The sequence below is a fragment of the Podarcis erhardii genome (genome assembly GCF_964252035.2).
Source record: "Podarcis erhardii genome assembly, chromosome: 7".
Taxonomy (NCBI): domain Eukaryota; kingdom Metazoa; phylum Chordata; class Lepidosauria; order Squamata; family Lacertidae; genus Podarcis; species Podarcis erhardii.
The window spans coordinates 42,191,812-42,210,238 of NC_138511.1; the positions used below are offsets into that span (position 1 = coordinate 42,191,812).

An 18,427-nucleotide genomic window follows, 5' to 3' on the forward strand; every position below is an offset into this window, starting at 1 on the left:
ATCTGGTTGGCCACTGTGAGAACAGGATGCTGGACTAGATGGGCCATAGGTCCAATGCAACAGGCTCTTCTTATGGTTTTTTTTAATGGGAAATGATCTCAGCACTGGCTCAGGGACCAAAACAGGTGAGTCACACAATGGTTCTGCCTGACAAAAAAGCACAATGAGGGGGAATCCTGCAGCATGCTGGGCGTGGGGGAGACTCAGCAGGCAGACCCGTGGAAGCTGCTCAGAGCCTCAATATACTTGCTCATCACTGCTTTTGCACATGAGCCACACAGCAAAGCCACAGGAGGCTGGCAATGGCTGGCAATTATCCCATGGAGAGAGAGAGTGGAGAGCTCCAGTCCGCATGCTGCTCCTTGCTTTTAAGGGGCAATCGCTGTGGACGAGCCACAGCAGGAAAGTGGATGGCAGGCCTTTGCAGAATTTGGAAAGTCAAATTTTTAAAGGGACTCGTTTGAGCTCAGCTTCAGCATATCTAAAAGGGAACTGAATCCAGTTCACATTTGTCCCTTTGCAAAATGAATTATTAGTTCAGTTCACATTCAATGCACAGCTCAATTCAAGTTCATCCAAGCAATCCTTAGCAATTTTTTTGTCCGCATTCATTTGGTTACAAACTGCTGTGCTGGCGTATAAAATATATCCTTGGGCTGGTCACTCCCTCTCAGCTTAACCTACCTCACAGGGTTGTTATGAGGATTAAGGGAGAACCACATAGACCATCTTGAGCTCCTCAGAGAAAAGGTGGGATATAGATGCAATGCAATGCAATACTGAACTAGGACTGGGCCTTTTTGTTGGCTCCCAGATTGGCCATGCAGCTCTTTCCCTTTCTCTCGCTTGGAGCAAAGGAGAGCTGTTCTGTTCTGCTACCACTGTTTGCGCCAACCTCATGTGGCGGCACCTGCCCCTCCTTACCTGGCCCACTGTGCATTCCATGCCGCCCAAGAAGTCGTCATCGTGAGTCCCAATGCTGCTGTGACCATGAATGTCATACACTTCAAACCGCAGTTTCTGCACCTCCTCAAAGTAATAGTCAACCATGAAGACCTTGGCAAAGATGGGGTTCAGGTTGCTTCTGATGACCTCTGATCGGTCCACCTGTGGAACACATGGGAGGAAAAGCAGACATTCAAGATGAGTGGAATATCAAGTTCAGGGTTAGTGGAAAGAAAGCTTCGAAATGAGCCGCTCACAGGGCTGGCCATATTCTTAGGCAGAGCGAGGCAACTACCTCTTGCAGCATATCTTGAGGGGCAGGGATTGAACACAGATGGATGTACCGTGCAGTCTGTCGGCTGCACTCAGTGCAGGTAGATGACCCTATTCTATCACCAGTGTCAAAATAAGATTCAGCTGCCAGGCCAGTTAGATTTTTCTCATGGTGTGGATGTGGGATGTAAACACAGGAGCAGTCAATGACAACATTCCTAGAGTGTACATGTTAGAACATGGGGAGGGATATCTGTCTAGCAAGCAGGTAAACTTCCTGGGGACGGACTTCCTCCACATGTGACCAGAGGTGGGTGTGGCCTCACCTGTGCAGGTAAATGATAAAAGCACAGGGCAGGCAGCCATATCTCTCTCTCTCATCTTCATCTTCTGAAGGAGCAACATGCCCTCTTGGCTCTCAGCCAAGAGAGGACAGTACTATCTTCCTATAAGATAGATTCTAAGTGTATGTAACCTTTTTAAAGCTGTCTGCCTTCTGGGATCATATTGTGAACAGAACGTGAGTAAACTCTTTTATACTTTTATGAAGACTGTGTCGTGTCTTGTATTTTAAGAGGGAACAAAAGGGGAAATTACCAGAGTAATTATTATAGAGGTTCTAGCGAACTTGTGCAGACGTTACCGTTGCGAACTAAAAGGGGAATGTCATAAACTCTGCTGATATTTTGGGAACTTGTTAGCACAAGTTGGATTAGGATATAATCTCACAATATATCCTCTCCTGCACCCCAGAACATTCCCACAAAGGGTTATGGGCCCAGTATTGCATATTTCTGCGTATTTTTGAAGGATTGCGTTGGATTGTGATTTTGAGTTGAGTAGTATTTTTTTCTGAGTTAACTTCCTGGTAAGCACATGGTCCTCTGTTCCATTGTGCAGTGGGGATTAAGCAACCCCCCCCTTCCCTCAGAGTTCACAGTGACCCAAGGCAGTGAATAATTGTTTTGAATTTTGAGATTTTTGAGATTTTGATTTTGAAATTTTGAGAAATTTTGAAATTTTGAAGAATTTTCAAATTTTGGATTTTAAGATGGCTAGAGCAGCTTTTGATAGTGATGCAAAGCTAGGAATGCCTGTGCTGAATGAACACAATTTCATACACTGGAAGCAGCGCTTGATAGCATGCTTAGATTATAAGCACATTTTGGAAGCTTTAAACCCTCAACCTACAGGAACAACTGAGGGAGATTTAGCCAAGATAAGTGCTTGGAAACGCATGAATAGCGAAGCTAGACACATAATTTTGAGTGGACTTAGTGATGAGCAGCTATCATTAATAAATAGTACAGATGATGCTTCTCAAATTTTAAGAGATATTGAGCGCGTGTATGGAGAATCTAGCATAAACTGCTTCAGAAACTTGGTGTGTAAATTAACCAGATTGAGCATGAATTCAAAAGAGGAATTCACAGAGCACATCAACAAGTTTACTGAGATTATTCAAAGAATTGATCTGACTCCCAAAGCTTTTGATGAAGATACAAAGATAGCATTTTTGTTATCATCGCTTGGACCACGCTTTAGCGCATTTGTAAGTTTGATGGATCATAGACAAGGTCTGACTTTTAAAGACTTGATTGGTTATTTAAAAGAAGAATGCATAGATAGAGCTGAATCTCCAGTGAGAAATGCTAGAAGGAAGGACAGCAGTTATGCATCTAGGCAATGTACAAAGTCCAAAGAGATGCCTAAGAAAGTGATTTGTTTCAATTGTAACAAAGAAGGACACATTGCAAAGAATTGCAAGGCTCCTAAAGCAAAGAAACCCCACCCCTTTCAGCCAAAAGGGGACAAGAAGGGGAAATGTGAATGCACATGGCTACTGCAAGAAAGGAATTTAACTGTCCAGAATCGTGAGAATAGACGTAATAAATGGATAATTGATTCAGGAGCGAGCTCGCGTTTTTCATATAAAAAGGACTATTTTAATGAGATAAATGATGAAGAAGGATCTGAAATTGAAATTGCAGATGGGAACATTGTTAAAGCAAAAGGTGCAGGTTCCATGAGTCTGAAATGCAATATAAACAATGAATGCATTGAGAACACAATCTCTAGAGTTTTGTATGTTCCAGAGCTGAGCTGCAATTTAATCAGTGTGTCCACTTTGGACAAGAAAGGTTTCCAGATCACATTTGGAAATGGAGAATGCAAGGTGACTAAAAATGGCAAAGTGGTTGCTCAAGCAAAGCTAATAAATGGTGTATATGAGCTTGATCTTTCAGAGAACCAGTCTGCAAAAGTGGCATATTCCAGCCAGAAGAATGAAGTGGATCTGGACCTATGGCACAGAAGGCTTGGACATAGAGATACCAACGTCATTCTGGATCTACAGAAAAGAGATCTTGTAAGAGGTTTGCAGGGAAAGCAGAGCAACAAAACTCCAGCAAAGTGCATAAGCTGTATTACTGAGAAGGCTGTAAAACCTTCATTTCCACGTTGGGCAGAACAAAGAAGCAACAAAGTGCTTGACATAGTGCACACTGACATACGTGGACCCATGAATGTTCCCTCACTGGGAAAGAATAGATATATTTTAATATTTCTGGATGACTTTTCAAGATTTTGTGTTGTATATTTCCTCAAAGAGAAGAGTGAGACAGTGGACAAGCTCAAGAAATACATTGCCATGGTCAAGAATAAATTCCAGAGAGCTCCAGCTGTGTTAATGAGCGACAATGGAGGTGAGTACTGCTCAAATGAAATGCAGGCTCTCCTGGCCAAGGAAGGAATTGCACACGTAACCACAATTCCTTACACACCACAGCAGAATGCCATAGCTGAGAGAAAGTTTAGGTCCATTATGGACATGACAAGGTGCATGCTAAAGGATGCATGTTTGCCACAGAAGCTGTGGGCCGAAGGAGTATACACGTCGGTCTATTTGCAGAATAGACTGCCAACTAAAGGTGCAGAGCGCACACCATTTGAACTTTGGCATGGGAAAGCTCCCAATCTGTCGCACATACATGTGTTTGGAAGTCCGTGTTACTTCCACGTGCCCAAGGAACAAAGACACAAGCTTGACTCCAGGGCAAAAGCAGGTATCCTTGTGGGATATGCCTCTGGAGGCAAAGGATACAGAATTATGGACTTACAAACTGGTAAGACAAATGCATACCATGCGGTTTATGTTGATGAATATGGAAAAGTAGACACTAAGAACACTGTTGTGGATTCTTCAGATGAGTCAAAAAGGACTCAAGAGTTCGTATATTTCCCTTTTGAGACCACACAAAGTACTAATCTGCCTTCGAGTGTTACAGCGCCCCCTACAGGCAACGCACCAGAAGACGCAGAGGACCAGAACCCTGGCGGCACCAGAGACGAAGATGAGGACTCAGATGGGAACATGCCTGCATTGGAGGAGGATGAGGAAGCTGATGCGGTCACAGAACCAGAGGTCAGGCGCTCGTCCAGAACCAACAAAGGTGTTCCACCATTACGGTTGTCCTACTTTGCAGGGTCGGCGTTTCCACAGGAACCTTCCACTTGGGAAGAGATACAGGAGATGCCAGCTGCAGAAGCCAGTCTCTGGAGGAAGGCCGCACAGGAGGAGATGGATGCACTGCATCAGAACAAGACCTGGACACTCACTGAGCTGCCTCCCGGTAAGAAGGCCATTGGCAGTAAATGGGTTTTCAAGGTTAAGAAGGGGTCAGAAGTAGAAGTGCAACGCTACAAAGCTAGACTTGTAGCACAGGGATTTTCACAGCGTTTTGGTGAAGTCTATGATGAAGTTTTTGCACCAACCGTGAGGTACAGCAGCGTAAGAATGCTTTTAAGCATTGCAGCCTCCAAGAAAATGAGAGTGAAACACATAGACATTGCTACCGCTTTTCTACATGGGCAGATTTCTGAGGAAATTTACATGAAGCAGCCCAAAGGTTTTATGAAACCACATGAGGCACATTTAGTGTGCAAACTCCAGGAAGGACTTTATGGACTTAAACAGGCTGCTAGAGCCTGGAACCAGAAGTTGCATAAAATGCTGACGCAACTTGGGTACAAGCAAGGCGACGCTGATAAGTGCTTGTACAGTAAGTCAAATAATGGACAATTCTCATATATCTTAGCTTTTGTTGATGACCTGATTATTGCCACAGCAAGTGAGAAAGACTATACACAGATAGTAAAACACCTTAGCAAAGAGGTGGAAGTCAAGGAGCTAGGAGATGTCCAGTACTACCTCGGGATCCAGGTGGAAAGAGAAGAGGACAGCTCATTTCTTCTCAGCCAAAGACAGAAGATCCACGAGCTGATTGAGCACATGCAGATGCAAGACGCACATCCAGTTGCTACACCGATGGCTACTGACTTCCTGAAGAATCAGCAGGATTCGAAGCAGTTGCCAGACAACAATGACTACAGGTCGGCGATTGGTAAACTTTTGTATTTAGCTACCACATGTAGACCTGACTTAGCTAATGCTGTGGGGATTCTTAGCAGAAAAGTGAATTCTCCCACTGAGCATGATTGGGCAGGTGTAAAGAGGGTGGTGCGATATTTGAAGGGTACCATGAATTGTAAATTAAGGTTACCAGCCGTCAGAGACCCTAAGTTGGTTGGGTATACTGATGCGGATTGGGCTGGGGATAATGCTGATTATAAATCAACAAGTGGTCATGTTTTCATGTTTGGTGATGGACCTGTTTCATGAGGCAGTTATAAACAGAGCTGTGTAGCATTATCTTCCACAGAATCAGAATACGTTGCAGCAACAGAAGCCTGCAGAGAGATCGCCTGGCTTGATCAACTCATAAAGGACTTTGGGTTGGTGAGAAAAGGGCCTGTCAGCTTGCTAGAGGACAATCAAAGTTGCCTGAAGCTGACGCAGAGTGAGAAGTTCCTGGCCAGAACAAAACACATTGGGGTTAAATACCACTACATACGCCAGATGATCCAGGATGGACTTGTGGAACTATCCTACTGCAGCACCCAAGAGATGACTGCTGACATCCTGATGAAACCCCTACCAAGGGAGAGTTTCCAGAATCTACGTTTCAAGCTGGGACTCTGGGTGGTTGAATAAAGTTGTTTATGTTTTGTGTATGTTGTATTGCCTGAGAAGGGGTATGTGGGATGTAAACACAGGAGCAGTCAGTGACAACATTCCTAGAGTGTACGTGTTAGAACATGGGGAGGGATGTCTGTCTAGCAAGCAGGTAAACTTCCTGGGGACGGACTTCCTCCGCATGTGACCAGAGGTGGGTGTGGCCTCACCTGTGCAGGTAAATGATAAAAGCACAGGGCAGGCAGCCATATCTCTCTCTCTCATCTTCATCTTCTGAAGGAGCAACATGCCCTCTTGGCTCTCAGCCAAGAGAGGACAGTACTATCTTCCTATAAGATAGATTCTAAGTGTATGTAACCTTTTTAAAGCTGTCTGCCTTCTGGGATCATATTGTGAACAGAACGTGAGTAAACTCTTTTATACTTTTATGAAGACTGTGTCGTGTCTTGTATTTTAAGAGGGAACAAAAGGGGAAATTACCAGAGTAATTATTATAGAGGTTCTAGCGAACCTGTGCAGACGTTACTGTTGTGAACTAAAAGGGGAATGTCATAAACTCTGCTGATATTTTGGGAACTTGTTAGCACAAGTTGGATTAGGATATAATCTCACAATATATCCTCTCCTGCACCCCAGAACATTCCCACAGTGGGGAGGTGCCATTTTGCCTGAGACAGCAAAATGCCCTGGGCCAGCCAGCCCTGGACCTCAGATCCAAGTCCAACCACCTTTGCCACTGGCCTATTTGTGGCCTCTGAGAACAAGAGCAGCAAACCTCACAGCATTGCTGTGAGAGTTAATGCAGAACAAAGATTGTAGGCTGTTTTGCAAATTCACAGTGCAATCCTAGGCATGTTGCTTACTCAGAAGTGAGTCCCACTGGTGTACTTTGCAGAGCTGACTGACAAGTTAAGTGTGCACAGAACTGTAGCCTAAACATAGTGTAGACATTAAAAAGAAGGGGAGAGGAGACAGGGTCACTGCACCCAGAGTAATGCCAGTTTCTTGAGCAGACAAAGCAGGCAGACTGGTGCCATTAACTGCCTGTAGTGGGAGGTTGAAACACTGCATGCTGGAGTCACCATTTGGTGTCCCTGAGCCAGAACACAGAGTCTATGGTGAAGACAGACCCAACTCTGATCACTTCCTCCTTCTCCTATGTCTTGTGGGTGAAATATCATTGAGTCCCGCTCACCAAAGCATTTGTTCTTCTAGTTAAAACAGAATGCAAAAGAGACAGGGGTATGTAAGCATTATTTTTTAGTTCAGAAAGGGCTGTCACAGTGGTACAACACATACACCCAGTTTAAACCCCTGGCATCTGTAGTTTGGGCAGAGAAAAACTGCCCTGTCTGAAACTCTGGAGAGCCACTGCTAGCCAATGAAGACAATACTGAGTTAGATGGACCAATGGTCTGACTCAGGACTCATCCTGACTTCCTTCTGTGCCACATTTCTAGGCACAGGTGCAGACTTTAGAACTCTGTGTCCAAATGGTGTTTATTATTATTATTTGTCCTGGCAGCTTACCTGGGAAAACCTGCACTTTACTGCTGAACTGGAGCAAACGCCAATCAGTTCTTTCTGTGGATTGCCGCTTGTCACTTTTGGAAGGCAGCTTCCAATGTTCCTATTGAAATCAGCTCTTTTTCAAGATCATGAGGACTGAGGTGAGGCTAGGAAAACTCCATCTGAAACTCTGGAAATCTGCTGCCACTCAGAACAGCTAAGAGTCTTGTGGCACCTTAAAGGTAAAGGTAAAGGGACCCCTGACCATTAGGTCCAGTCGAGACCGACTCTGGGGTTGCGGCGCTCATCTCGCTTTATTGGCCGAGGGAGCCGGCGTACAGCTTCCGGGTCATGTGGCCAGCATGACTAAGCCGCTTCTGGCGAACCAGAGCAGTGCACGGACACGCTGTTTACCTTCCCGCTGGAGCGGTACCTATTTATCTACTTGCACTTTTTGGGGTGCTTTCGAACTGCTAGGTTGGCAGGAGCAGGGACCAAGCAACGGGAGCTCACCCCATTGTGGGGATTTGAACCACCAACCTTCTGATCGGCAAGTGCTAGACTCTGTGGTTTAACCCACAGCGCCACCCGCATCCCTTAAGGTCCTGCGGCACCTTAAAGACAAGCAAATACTGAGCTAGATGGACCATCAGCCTGACTCAATAGAATTCCTGTGACTGAAAGTAAACTCAGGGCTTCACCAGCTAAGTGATGAGCTTCACGTTTTTCTCCAGAGACGTATCTCTAGGTCCCCTGTCTTCTGAAGTTAGGCAGGGGATTGGGGGGCAGTTGTGGTTGTGGCACCCCATGTATGGAAAGTCTTCCGGGGGGGTGTACCGCCTTGCATCACATACAAATTTGAGGTTTTTCCAGTGGTAGGCAGAGTTTTTATGCTTGTCCAGGACTTCCAGCATGTTACTGATGCAGTTTTTGTTTTTCCCCAATTGGTTATTTCTGCTGGATATTATTGCTTTGCTGCTTTCTGCAGATATTAACACTGAGTTTCCTTGTATTTTTTATTTTATCATTTTAAATTATATGCATCCATTTGGTTTAAACAAAATAACGCTCACATGATGGCTCATATGAGTATGTTGAATATATAAAAAATAGAAATGAGTAATTAAAAAACCAAAACGCCAAACCAAGAGTTCTTCAGAGGTAACAGCTTTATAAACACAGACACACATGGACAGTGGACTTTTATAGCCTAAATTAAAAGGTCTTTTTTCCAGTAAGAAGAAAACGAATTCTGGAGCCAATTTTTTTTATATAATTAATATGAAATGTTGGAGAAAATGCCGCAAATCTGCAGGCCCTGTTCCCTGCATTCTCTACATTAGCAATATCAGTCTTTCTCTCTCTCTCTCCTGGATTAGCAGTGGAATTATTCTGATGAAGGAAAGGATCTGCGCTTGTGATATTCGTGGTAGGAAGGGAAGGGAAGAGTGAGTGCCTTCTCCTGCCCTTTATCTCCAGCTCCAGAGGGCTGGTTATTTGAGGCTGGTTATTTGCGGCACCCGGATAGCATCACAGCTCCCTCCCTTCCTCTCCTCCTCCTACCTACCTTCTTAAGGGATAGAAACTGACGCTCTTATGGAAATGGAATAGAATTTTGCCTAAACATTCGGGGAGTGGAATCGTTACTGTGGTGAATGCAGATGAGATGCTAATGAGCCATTCCTCAGGCACTGATCCCAGTTTTTGTGGGGAGGCTTTGTGAGGGTGCCAGGTTATTTTTTTTGGGGGGGGATTGTCAGGGTGGCTGGCAGCCTCAGGCTGAAGGTACCTGCCCTGCCTCTCCACCAGCATCAAGAGAGCCACTCCAGACTGGTGCTTGGATTTTTTTGCAGCATATACTGCAACACTGATGCAACCATAGTTCGCTGGCATTGGGTACAAACTGGACCCATCCACACATCTGTCTGAATGATGAGTTATCCTGTAATAATTCCCCAATGCCACCACATCATGGCCATCTGGAGTGAAAGTGCTGCAAAAAGCGAGGCAAAAAAAAATAAGCCAGAACATTTGGGGTATGGAAAGTTGCCGGATTTCAGCAGAAAGTTATGGGACATGCACTGACTGGAAATGAAGCAGTCCAAAAACTTTTGCAGGTGCAAACAGTATGGAAAGCAGAACCTCGTGAGACCACCCCAATACCATTATAAGCACAAATAATCAGGAATGCAAAATAAAAAGGGGGCCCTTCCCTAGCCCTTCTGCTTACTTGGTCAGGGGCTGTCCCCTTTCTCTCTTGTCTAAAGTAGATCACAGGACCTCTGTTCCTAGTATGCGAGCAGTGCTCTGTAAACAACAACTCCCCCTAGGCAGTGGTGGATCAGGGGCTGTCACAGGTTCAGTCCCCAGCATCTCCACATAGGGGTGGGAGAGACTCCTTCATGAAATTGTAGAGAGCTGCTGCTAGTCAGTGTAGCAGATAATACTGAGCTAGATAAACCAAAGGCCTGACTCAGTATCAGGTGTCTTCCTATGAATCTATCCCAGGCAGCCTGAGCTTTCTTTCACTTGCTATCCCTTCCTTGCCCCTGCCCCAACACACGCAAGCACAATGATGGCATCAGAATCCATTATTCCATCAGGGCTGGCGCCAGCAACTACATGACAGCATCCCTTGGGGTGCCAGTGAGGATGCCAGGGTGACACTGCTTCATAGCAGTTCAGATTGGCATTGACATTCCTCAGGAATGTGGCTTGGCTGGCTTGCACGAGCCATCTGCAGCTTTCCTTCTGCAGGCACCACTTTCAGTGCCTCTGCTCTCCAGTTCTGGCACAGTGTGGCAGTGGAGATGGTGTCAGTTGGTTGCGGCAGGAACCGATGACAGAGTTGGCCATGCCTTGGAGAAGGAGGCAGGTGAACGGGAGGAGTGCAAGTGTGCTGGGACCCTATGGAACAGCTCCCACTCCGCTCAATGAGCTTGTGCAGGAGACGCTCCTGCTGCTGTTTGTCCAAAAGTGATTTCTTTTTTTCTTTTTTCTTTTTGTTCCCAATTCCTCAAGCTGAATTAAAGCCTTTCAGACCAGCAGCCTTTTCCTTTGGGGGAGGGAAGAAAGTGCTCTTGCTTGCTTTCCCACCTGAAAGTGGGAACTTTCTTTCTCATCCTGGCAGGGAAGGGAACAAGATTAGCCTGGCACAATGCCTCTCTGCTTTCCATATTGATTACGCAGCAGCAGGGAGGGCCCTTCCATTTGCTTCCCCAAATCCTGATTTCATTTGAGTTTCAATGAGCCAGCCGGAGGGATGCACGCTCCGTGGCAATCGATTCCCCCAAAGCTCCTTCATCTCAGGAAACTTCACCAAAAACCTCCCCCCTAATGAGCAGGGATTTATTAATTTGATGCAATAACTGTCAGCTCTAATCTCCTCCAAACGTACGGCTAAGATCATCCTGGAGCAGCGCTCACCATCCCTCAAGACGTCCTCTGAGGGTTTAATGCCAAGAGTCAGTGGCCAAACTGGACATGTCAGAGTGGACAGGGCAGCTTCCAAGTCCTGTCCATCATGTATGCTCCAGCTGGAGCTGCTGGCTGGGATTTTCTGTTTAATGGATTGGCACAGTTCTTCCCACTAAGCGACAGCCGCTTCAAAGCTGCTTGTCCAGTTTCACTGAACAGCAGGGGGCTTTGAGAGAAACAAAAAAATGAGGCTGAGGTTGAGTTTCCTTGAACGGGTTGAGCCTCCCTCAACCTTGGGTCCTCGCATATATTTTGGACTACAATACCGACCATCCCCAACTGGCCAAAACATCAGGAGGGCCCCAGCTTGAAGGAGGCTGTGCTAGTTGCTGGAAATGAGACTTTGGAAAATTATCCCAATTGGGTTCTGCCTTTAGTGGATTCTGGAGCATGTGTTTATCTGCAGTGGGGCAGGCATTGCCCTGGCATGTAGCCTGGAAACAAAGAGATGTTTGCAAAGATGCTGTGGTGAGCCGTCCATTTTCAGTTGCACAAAGATAGGTGATCTATCCCAGTGGTTTCCAATGAGTGTTGTACTGCAGACCCCTTGTCTTTCAAAAGCTAAACCATGGATGCCTTACTTTTGAAAATGTTGATGTCTCTGTGGTAGTTTTTGATATGTGAATGGTGCCACCCTACCCTCCAACATGCCCCAGCAGAAAACTGGGATGTGTATCTTCCAGGCTACACTACTGTGCAAGTCACATGATCCACACAAGAGCATGTTGCCCCAAACTGCACATTTTGGGGCATTGCAATCTCATGTGAGATGTGTATCTGGCCATGATCTTGCACACTTTTGGGTGCCATGCTCTCATGCAAGAGCACAGCCCCCCAAAACAGGATGTCTCAAGAAAGTTGAGGGATATGTGCCACGGACTCCCTGGGTGAGTTACTCAGACCCCTGGGGCTTGAGTAACTGAGAGTCCCTGCTCTACACTGTAAAGGCCACCTTTCGCTAACCAACAACCAGGAAAGGTAAATGGTTGTTTCCTCTCCCGCCCTCAGGGCTGCCCTGGTTGCACAGCAAGCAACAGGTGCCAAGCTGTGGAGTTGGCCTCGGTGTCAGCTGCCAATAACCCTTTGTCCACGGAAGCCTGAGCAGCTATCAGACGCTCCCAGAGGAAGGCAGAAATCGCTGCTACATTGCTGTACTTCTGTAATGATTTTTAAATAACGACAAAGCACAAAATGGTAACTTTATCAACGTCAGGGCAAAGCGCGCCGTCGGGATGCTGGCCAAAGTGATTTTCCATGGCTGCTAATATGGGCCAAGACGGCTGGGCTCCCTCGAAAATACAAGAGCCCATTTCAATATTGATTTTTGCCATGCCATCTAAGTGCAAACAGTGGGTTTGCACTGCCTGCTTCAGACAATAAATTAGCCTCAGCAACAGCCAAGCGGGCTTGTTCCAGGAAGGGAGACTTTCACTATGCTCAGCACCGCTCAGACCTGTCCCTTTCACAGGGTGATCTTCAGGACGTTTTCCATGCTGTGCCGGGCCAAAGATCCACTTAGCCCAGAGCTTTGTTCTCTGGCAGAGGCCAGCCTGATGCCCTTGGGAACAAGACACAAGACCTTTTGCAGAGAGGCAGCAGCTGTGCTGCCCTGTTGCAGCGAAACCAGCCAAGATTCCTGTAGCACCTCAAAGGCAGACACGTTTATTAGGGTATGGACGGTGCATTTCGAACAATATGGATCCAACTGCCCAAAGAAGTGGGTGTGCATAGCTGGCTCATTATCTACTAGATTAGGCTTCAGAATATGCTGCCTTGGATCTATTGATACGAAAGAACACAAAGCTGCGATCTCAGATGAAAAGCATCACATGCTCTCTGGCTCTGCTATAATTGTCTCTTCATCGTCACATTTCAAAGTAGCTCTTCCCCAGAATCGAGGCCGAGTCTGGCTTACTGGGCCTCTGCCAGAGAAGGGGATGACGAAAGTTAGGACTGGACAACTCTCCTCCTCCTCCTAAACAACTTTCAGGCTGGTTTCCCTCCCTCTGAAAGCGGCTCCCTTAATTCAGCCTTTGTTCGGCTCCGTTTCCGCTTCACTGTGGATTTTTCACAATGTGGTAGGCAATTAGAGCCCGCTTTCCAGAGCTCAGCTTGCTAGACCAAATGAAAGAAGCATGAGAGGTGTTGCTTGCTGCCAATTAAATTTCTTCTGGAATGACCAGGTGGGTGGGCCACATTTTGCTCAGGGCCTGTCAAATATTTGGGATTGAGAAGGGTGTTTAACTGAAATAAAAAATAAAAATAAAAATCTAGCTTTTAGGAGGCTTTTCTAGGTTTGGCTCCCCTGCAGTTCGTTGGTGGCTTGGCTCACTTTGGCTTCTCTCGTTCTGCAAAACAGAGCAGAGGAACATAGGAAGCTGCCTTACTCTGAGTCAGATCAGCAGTCCAGCTAGCTCAGTATTGCCTACCCGTGAGTCAGGGAGCCAAATGCAGCTCTCCAAGCCTCTCTCTCTGGCCCTTGGGACTCGGCTCATGTCATACACCCTCCCTACTTATATCTCCACCAGCCCCTTTTTGCTTTTTGCCTGGATGGAATGTGCCCTTGAACTCTGGTCATTAATCTTGCTTGCCTCTGGCTCCACCTTCTGCTGGCATGTGGCCCTTGGAAGATTGCCCAGGACTGAGTGGAGCCCTTGGGTTAAAAAAGGTTCCCCACCCCTAGCCTTCACTAACTGGAAGCAGCTCTCCAGGATTTCAGGTTTCCTTTGCAGCCCTACCTGGAGATGCCAGGAATTGAACCGGGGATCATCTGCATGCAAAGCAAATGCTCCACCGCTGAGTTATGTCCCCCCCCCCCGCCACTTTTGGCACAGCTTTGGGCTAGGCATCCCTCTGGCAACTATTCTGAAACTAAGCTTATTTAAAGTAAGCCTTGTAGAACAAAGAGAGGCTGAAGCAGAGATCCATGCAAGACCAGAATTTATGTGATTCTGCTAAACCTTAGCTGCTAGGTAGCTCAGACATTAAAAAAAACGTAGCAGAGCTTTCATGCAGCAACTTTGTCAGTCTGGTAAGAAGGTGACGCATGACCCAGAACTTACAAATGACGGATAATGACACACACTAAAAAAGAGATAATAACGTAGGCCGTGCTGCTGTAAAACTGAGCTGTTTAGAGATACACCCCCCCAACCCCACAATTAGGCTTCGTGAGGATTGTGATCTGTATTAATGCAAATCTTAAGATTTATATTATTCAAGGAGGGCTGGATTGTTTTATTCTTCACAGCAGCTCTCTGGTGCCCTCACCTCAGGATGTCGTGCAGTGTTGCTGTGGGTCTGTGGTCCTTAGGGTTCTTCCTGATGACCTCCTCCTCTACTGAGCATTCATCCTGATTTGCTTGCACAAAGCCTGAGTGGAGCTTAGAACATAGCCGGTCTTTACTGAGCTTTCATTCTTATTTGTTTGCAGGGAAGTTCTATGACAATGAGCCTTCGTCCTGCCTTCATCCTAGCTTGGCCTGCATCCATCCTAGTTTGGTGCTTCTATGTCTTGCCATTAGCTCTTTGTTCATCCCCCGTGTTTCAATGCATTTCCCAGTCGCTCTTCCAAACCACAGATGTCAGTTCTTTTTAAAAGCAGATTTGTGGCACCAGGGCAACAGAGCCTTTTCATCCGCTTCAATGGCACAAACATTAAGTTCCAGTATGCACATCACAGCCGCCCCCCCCCCCTCCTGCGAAATAGTGGCATTTTCAAGGCACTGTCAGACCATGCAATCCTGGAGTTACCATTCCAGCATTTATGGCGTATTTCTATACCGCTATATCATATCATAAAATATCTGGGCACTGTACAACACTAAAGCATAAAGAGAGCTAGTGTGCCGAGTGGTTAGAACATTGGACTAGGACCTGGGAGACCAGGGTTCAAATCCCTGCCATTATGCTTACTGGGTAAGCTTGGACCAGTCAGTCTCTCAGTCTAACCTACCTCACAAGGTTGTTGTGAGAATAACATGGAGTTCAGGAGAAGCCACTGTTCCGCCTTGAGCTCTTTGAATAGAAGGTGGGGTATAAAGCTAACAACAGCAATCACCATTTTAAAAAAAGACAGATAATTATCAAAGAGACTGAATAAAAAGTAATAGTTAAACTGCTGCAAGAGTCTGTCAGCATAAAAAGGTTTTCAAGAGATGCCTGAGAGTCAAAAGCAATGGCTGCAGAATTTTCAGGGTGACTTAGAAAAATTAATGAATTGCAAACTGATGTGTAAGTGTGAATAACTGAATTTAGGATTGAAAAAAAGGAGAAACAAGAAAATTGACAGATTTCTCCCGGGAAAATGTGTGTAGGCTGTAATCCTGTATACACAATTTCCTGGGAGTAAGTCTCATTGAACTCAGTGGTGCTTACACATCTGAGTAGGCATGTCTAGGATTGCATGCTAATTTGCCTTCTTTTGAATTTTCAAAAGTTGGCAAGTACATTGGTTGACGGCTGCTATAAGCAGGGATTGAGTGGAGGCAGAACAGCTGATTTTTGCTAATTTTTAAGAACTGTCGAACAAACCCAGCTTGTTGGCAACCTTCCATTCTTCTGCCCTTGACCAAAACACTTCTGCTGCTCCTTTCTATCAGCCACTGATGTCTCTCCTGACCTTGCGCTGGGGACCCATAGCTTAGCAGTTGTCAACTTTTTTTACCAAGGCACCTGTGCCTTTAAAAACAGCTTAATCTGAAGAGCAGGAACTGTAGCTCAATGGCAGAACATATGCCTTGCATACAGGAGGTCCCAGGTTCAATTCCCAGTATCTCTAGGTAGGGCTGGGAGAGATTTCTACCTGAAACCCTGGAAAGCCACTGCACATCAGTGTAGACAATACTGGGTTAGATGGACCAGTTGTCTTCCTTGGTAAAAGGTAGCTTCATGTGCTCTTTTGCAGATTGTAACAGGAGACAGCGCCATGCCATAAAAGCTTCACCTGATCCAGCCAACGTTAGTGGCACAGGAGCAGCTGGGGCAATTCTTTTCCTGGTCAGTTGGTAACCTTGATCAAATTCTCTTTGTTGATAGCATGACATCTGCTTGGGACCAAGCTAGGAGGACTGAAACGTGCACTGTGAGCACTGTGAGCAACTATGCTTATCACTGGAGTAAAGTCTGATCCCACAGGAAAAGGGACAGCTGAGGACTGTGTGTGTGCATCCCTGCAGTTGAGCAACCCAGAAAGCTTTAACAGCCCTCATTCATCATGCAAATTGCAAGGGAAGAGGGAATTAGTGGGAAGAATGCTATCGCTGTGCAACACATGAGGGCTTGGCCTACTTGCTCCCAAGGTTGGCAGGAGGCCTCCTTTGTCATCCAGCAAGCTCCCTTCCTCTCTCAAGTAGCCCACTGCCCACTTCCCAATGGGGGGGAAATCACATTCCCACAGAACTGATTTACACTAGCATCTTTGGCTCTTCCCCACCATCCCATCTTGAGCCAATTGGGCTTGCAGGGCTGGGCCAACCTTGCAGGGTAACCTCCCGCTGCAAATCAAGGCACATTAGAGCACCCAGAGCTAGCCTAGTTATTACTGCATCTGACACCCCAACCTTTTATGATAATGAGACACCCTAAGGAAGGAAGCTCTATACAGTACTGGCATGCATGGACACATGTGCACATGCACAAAAGCATGCACAGGGTTGGAAAGATTTCCCTTGTGCAAGCTTTTGGGTATCACAGAACTCTTTACCACACACCAGATGAAAATGGATCCTTTGGGACCGATGTAGCAGCTGTGAGCAACTGAACAGATTTTAATAGGGTTGAATCCCCCAAACATTTTCCCCTTTCCATGTTCATGATGCCATGGAAGTTGCGGAACGTGAGCAGGTACTACACAAATTAGTAGCAGACAAGAAACCCCTTTTGGAGAGGCAAGAAAGACATGAAAGTTCAAAGAATTCCAGGAGCTCTCAAGTCCCAAACCTCACCTGGATCCTTACTAGCCACTGCAAATATAGTAAGCATGCCCTTCGGGAGGGGGAAACTCCCAAAAGGTTTTATGGCACCTTGAAGATGAACAGCAAATTTTATCATGGATTTTACAGGGTCCACTTCATTAGAAGCATGAAGCATAATCCTCAGTTGCAGACATAGAGAAAGAGAGAGAGAGAGCGCCCAAGCGAGCACTTAGTTTGTAAGGGGGGGCAAAGGCTCGTGGTGCCAAATGAAAATGAAATTCAAAAGGTGCACATAGTGACAATTCAATTAGAGCCAGAATGAATGTGAGATGAGCAGAGTGATGCTTTACAATAGCAGAGACAGGTGATGAAACAATCCACTTGGCAAAGCTGAGTGAATTAACATCTCTAGTGGGAAAGGAAGGCATGGTCTCCATTCAGACCCAAAAGAATAGGGTGGCACTGAAGGGCTACACTTCCTGCATCTGATGATGCAGTCCATTAATGTCTATGCAGTCATAAAAACACATTCCTCTTCAAGGTGCCACAAGACACTTCATTGCAACTGACTTATCACAGCTGCTACCCCTCTGGAAATGACCCTTTAGCCTCTCCCAGCTTTGTGTCCTCAAGATGTTGTTTTGAGTTGTGTGACTTAACTAGACACCACATTTTCCAGCATCTGGGGCCCCTCCAGGATTAAGGGCTCTGAAGCTTAAGCTTCATTCGTTTCACAGTAGATCTGGCCCTGCAGTGAGAACAGGATGCTGGACTAGAGGGGCCCCCTTTGGCTTTACCCAGGAGCCAGGCTTGTCTTATGCCCTCTGCCAGCAACCTGCTCTCATGCCCTGGGGTGCCTGGTGGCTCTTGTCATTCCCTCTGCAAGCTGAGCCAGAAGGTCCATCAGCCTGAGCACATCAGCCCACATCCTCTGGAATGGGTAGCCAAAGCATCTTCTCCAACTCCAGAAGTCCCTGGTGGAGAAAAGGGCCTTGGACGTTTCAAGGGACTGGCTGTCCATCTCTTCTAGCCCACCTGCCTGGCCTCTATTGCCACTGCCTGCTCAGCGATTCAAGCAGAGGATGAAAACCTTCAGTGCCAACATCTAATGAGCATCTGAAGCTACAGGCAATTAACCCTGAAACTGTTACAAAAGAGCCATGTGCTGGGAAGTGAGGAGAGGGAATCAGCCTGAGAGCCGGGAGCAACAAGAAAGCCAGGCGTTCTCCCTCTCCTTTGCAAGTGCACAAAGGAAGGAAAGGAAGATTGCAGA

General features: G+C 46.3%; 1 protein-coding gene across 1 annotated transcript in view; it reads right to left on the reverse strand.

Moving 5' to 3' along the window:
• The window catches only part of CPNE7 (copine 7), a 46,171-nt gene that overhangs the window by 17,956 nt on the left and 9,788 nt on the right, over positions 1–18,427 (reverse strand). The window contains exon 3 of the mRNA XM_081868377.1: positions 925–1,107. Within this exon, the coding sequence (XP_081724503.1) occupies positions 925–1,107 (183 nt within the window). The remainder of the gene's footprint in view (positions 1–924; positions 1,108–18,427) is intronic.